The sequence below is a fragment of the Ixodes scapularis genome, unplaced genomic scaffold (genome assembly GCF_016920785.2).
Source record: "Ixodes scapularis isolate PalLabHiFi unplaced genomic scaffold, ASM1692078v2 PGA_scaffold13__105_contigs__length_92229423, whole genome shotgun sequence".
Lineage (NCBI taxonomy): Eukaryota > Metazoa > Arthropoda > Arachnida > Ixodida > Ixodidae > Ixodes > Ixodes scapularis.
Genome location: NW_024609839.1, coordinates 89,264,965 through 89,269,850, shown reverse-complemented (window position 1 = coordinate 89,269,850; position 4,886 = coordinate 89,264,965). Strand labels below are relative to the sequence as shown.

Genomic DNA, 4,886 nt, shown 5'->3' with positions numbered 1-4,886 from the left:
TCGTACGAAAAGTGTGCTGACATGTTCGAAGCTTGCATATGTATGAAGCCAACATGCTCGGAACATGCCCGGGGCATGTTCTCCGATAATTCTACCATCGTGTCTGCAGCAAACACTGCGTCTTTTGTACGATGTACGAGCAGTGTCGGCGGCTTAAGAGGATGCGGCCGAAACATCTCAATGCCAGTAGAGAGGAGCGTGTGTCGCGTGACCCTCTGTTTCACCGAGCAATTCTGTTTTCCCTGCAACTCGAAGGGCTCAAGAAATGTCCGACAGTGAGGACAGCAGTAGCGATGGCGAGGAGGACGTCGGAGCCCCGCCGGAAGACCAGGTGCCGGTGGGCGACTCGCCGGCCGACATCACGTTCGACACCATGTTGACCGACGTCCGGTGCCACCCCTCGCGCGACGTGGTCGCCGTGGCAACCATCGACGGGGACGTCAGCGTGCGCTCCTACGCGCTGGACGGCCCGAGCCACGAGCTGTTCCTGCTCAAGCACCACAAGGCAGCCTGCCGCAAGCTCCGGTTTTCCGCGGACGGCACGCTGCTCTTCACGGTGTCCAAGGACGGCTCCTTCTGCGTGCTGGACGTCAACACCGGCGCCGTCTCTCATCACGTACAAGAGGCGCACGAGTAAGTTCGGGTAGAGGGCCCAGACTTACGAGAGCGAGCAGCTCAGACCGTGCAGAGCGCGTGCAATCTAATGGCGGATGCTTCCCGCACCGATTGGTAGGACGTGCACTTTCAGACGACGAACGCTTTTGTTACCTCCTCGCAGCTCACATTACGAGCGATTCATAAACTCCGTGACCTCAATCAAGCAGATGGAAACATTGTAATCTCGGCACACCGGGGCCTCTGGGATCGCTCATGCGCAAAGCTTCGTCAAGCCGCTACGAGGTTTGACAATTTCATTCCTGGAATGGGCGCGGCGTGATGCTGGGGCGGCGAATCTGTCAAACATATGTACACGAGCAGGTCATCCGAAAATGTTCCAAATTGTGCTTCATACAAGAAACGTCATTGGCTCCGGAGCAGCGGAGGAAGTAGAACTTGTCTCTTTTGTACTGGTGGCGGAAAGTAAGTGACAGGATCGGGAGAGGCGGATTAACATCTAGTTTTGTGTGAAGATTGGTAAAAGTGCCCGTGAAACGTTAACCCTATTATTAAAGGGTTAATGCCTCCGGTAAAATATTGATGGTCATCGATTTTTATAAAATTTTCACCCTGCACTATATATTCACCCCTTAGTATGTCTACAAAATGTCTCATCAAAGACAGTACTTTCTTTCGAGAAATCTAATTTTGAAGTTTGCGTGTACACCTCCAAATCGCTGGTTGCCGCTCTACTGGCAGCAACAATCGGGGGTGTTCGTGATGTCGAATGTTGTATCCGAGAGCAGACAACTCTCCCTCATCCCTTTCATTGTTGCGATAGTGAACGTCTGGGGTATTGTGTCTGGTTTAGGCTATTTGCGGCATGTAATGGAGGTTAAAGAGAATCGGTGATGTGCTGTGGGGTGCAGTAACACTACAAAGAAATGCAGTAGAGTGACACCTCATCGGTTTCTGACCGAAAAGTCTCTGCGACAAAAATGGGTCCCAGTATGCGGACGCGAACGCTGGCTTCTAGCATTCCCACCGTGCTAGAGAACAGTTTGCACTGTGCTAGCAAACAAAGCCTTCCACACCATTCTTTTTCTGAAGCGGCGTCTGGATCCGTATGTCGGCGGATCACAAATGCAGCCGCCACGAGTGGCGGTTGCATTTGCATTTCCGAGTTCCTGGCTAAGAACTTTGTTCCAAAAATGGACCATCTGCCCTATTCATCCTACTTTATCCCCAGCAAGTTTTCACTCTTTCCAAGATTCAACAAATGTCCATGAAGGGCAAACATTTGCCGACATTCCTGACGTACAGCGTAACGACAGAGTTACTCGAAGGTATTCCAGAAAATGAATTCCAAGAATGTTCGTGGCAATGGCACCGTGTTTACTGTATAGCTATGCCTCTAAGTTTTGCCAGGTAAAATCCGCCCTCTCGGTGCACATTCAATTAAAGTGAGCTATGTGCAGGTGTTGGACTTTTTCCAGGTCATTTCACAGCACTGGGATCCATTGTGGGCACCCTGTGGCATGGTTTCCAACCACTGATGTCTTGGAGACCCCTTCTGGATTGGTGGAAGTGATAGGGGGATCCACCAGGGGGGAGGGGCAGTATTAGGCCATTCCAATGACAAAAAGTTAAATTAAAAAAAAATTAAAAAAAATTAATTGCGTGCAAATCAACTTGGAAGCATTGAGGTGGAGAATAATCGATCCTGCTGATTTGATGGGCATGTTTCGGTCTATTTAGCTTTGCGGGACAGCCAGAATCAGTTAAAAAAGCTTTATTGCTCGACTTGACCCACAGCCAAGGGCTTGCCGGACTTGGAGAAGGTCTCCAGGGACCACGGACAATCTGCGAACCCTCTGGGGTCTTTTGAGAACCACCGCCCTGCAGATATGAGCAACGGGATAATGAAGCCCGACCTGATGGTCGTCTCTTTCCCCGTCTCATTTTTGTAGAATCAAATGTCGCTGCAGCTGAAAACATGTTGTTAAATAGTATATGAAAAAACAAACACCATAACCTGTATACAAAAAAAATATTCTCATATTTTTTTTTAAATTTGATTTGAGTAAGCCCATTCTTTAGTAGGTTGAATCTCGTTAATTCAAACTCTCTTAATTCAAACTTGCGGATAATTCAAACTAACATGCAGGTCCCATCCTATGCGTCTCTACGAGAGGAAACTCCCGGTAATTCAAACTTTGCTTTATTCAAACAAATGTTCGGTCCCCCCCAAGTTTGAATTAACGAGATTCGACTCGATGCATTGCACTGGTGAAGTTTACATACTCACTGCACAAAACCAATCTTTTTGTCCGTTTAAAGAGCGTTTAATCCGTCCGGCTACTGTTGTACTACAGGATACAAATACTCTTGCCAGTTTACCGTTGCTGTTTGAGACCATTTCTAGTAAGAATTTATGCAAGCTTCATCTCGCTGACCAAGGCCAGGAGCACAGAATGTGTTGAGCACAAACCATGACATCACATAACATCAATTTCACCGCTAAATTTAGCGATAAAATTGATGTCACGCGATACCCTAACATTACATAATGTCAATTTTTGTGCTAAATTTAGCGTAGTTTTGGATAGAATGTGACTGATAAAACACATTCTGCATTAGAATAGGCTCCTTGACCGCATACTTTTTCCAAAGACCCGAGTTGTTTCTCCCCGCAGAAACCCCATCTACAGCTTGTGCGTCATCGACGACTACCTGGCGGCCACCGGAGACGACGAAGGCTGCTTCAAGGTGGGTGCAGCGGCGTTGTGCCACGCCCACCGGATGACCATGCTCCTTCGATAGAACCACCCTAAGTGAGCTAGGCTCCGGAGTAACAACGCTTCGGCCATCTTGGCGCTTTCGATCACGGTTGCCGTACAATACTGAGTGAGCACCCACTCAAAAGTTGGCGACAATTACAAAGAAATGGGGATGGGCGCACCTCATTTTTAAAACGACTGCGACGCTCGTCGAGCCTGTTTTGCGTCGTGACATTTGTTGACCACAGCAGACGGACTTCATTGTGCGCAAGGAGACGGTGGTGGGGCGTGACCATGTGCCTACTTGGGCTCTTTCGCCCGGCTTTGGAGTGGGCGGACACGAACAGAAAGAGTTTCAAATAAGGACCCAACGCGGATGGCCGATTTTCTGCCGTGCCCAATATTTTGACGAGCCTCGCAGGAAAAGCATGTTGTTTGGGCCATCTGACGGCTGTTGTTTTTATTCCCCATAAAAAAGATGCTATTTTGGTATTCAGTGCCCTGCCAAACTTGTTTTCCCATTGAGGTGTAATGGAGCATAGACAACTGTCCTTCCCAGTCGGCAGTGTTTACTTGTCTCGTACAATAACTAACTACCTCATTTCGGCCAAGGTCAGCATTAGACAAGGGTACTGCAATTACTTATAAGCTTTCAGTTTTTTGTCTTTTTTTAAAATAGTAAATAATGTAAGACGTGAGAGTGGGTTATCTTTCACAATATTACGGTATTATTATTATATTCTGTAACATACTTCTTTAGTATTTTACATGTTTTTCTGCCATACTGGACAAAAGCTACCCGTTTGTGAGCAACTTTCGTAGGTAACTTTTTTTTATTTCAGCGATTTATTTTATTTTGGATTGCTTCAACTCCAGTAAAAATTTTCTAAAAACTTCCAGTATCTTTTTTTCTTTTAATTAGGTACTTTGTTATCAGTGCTACCCAGAAGTTCTTGCTGGCTTCGACAAACCGGCCTTGTCATCTTTGCGCTCATTCTGTACAAATAAATTATTATTATTATGGTAAGTATTATTATTCTTTCTACCCTCACTCTATATGTTCAATATATTTTGGATGACCTCGCATATAAAACAAACGATGTGCACCCTTTCTGTATAGGTGGTGAACTTTTCGCACTTGATCTTCTCGGTGTTTTTGTGCCACGTCAGCTCTGGGACTACCGGCGCCAGGAAGCCGTCATGGAGAGCAAGGAGTGCGACGACTTCATCAGCGACATGGTCGTAGACGACGCCAAGAAGACCTTACTCGCGGCAAGGTGAGCAATATTTCTGATTCGTATCAAAGCTTGCTGCAGGGCTGGTCCTTGGGGCCTCATTGGGGCCGTTGAATGAGACATGCTTAGAGCAGACAGTGGAGGGAAGCGTCCCGGTCTTGGAAGTCAAGACCGGCACTTAACTTCATTGATGCAATGAAGCAGTTCGGAAGCCTACAGACTTTGTAGGCAATACTTCACGTACTGCGGCAGACTCCCATTAATTCAGACTCCG

At 47.1% G+C, this 4,886-nt stretch overlaps 1 protein-coding gene across 1 annotated transcript; it reads left to right on the top strand.

Annotated features, from left to right (window-relative positions):
* Positions 1-250: 250 nt before the first annotated feature.
* On the top strand, positions 251-4,681 carry LOC121835582 (WD repeat-containing protein 55-like). The gene is made up of 3 exons (XM_042290024.1): positions 251-633; positions 3,294-3,366; positions 4,548-4,681. The coding sequence occupies exons 1-3, from the start codon at positions 266-268 to the stop codon at positions 4,656-4,658; spliced, it is 552 nt and encodes a 183-aa protein (XP_042145958.1). The 5' UTR covers positions 251-265; the 3' UTR covers positions 4,659-4,681.
* Positions 4,682-4,886: the final 205 nt, after the last annotated feature.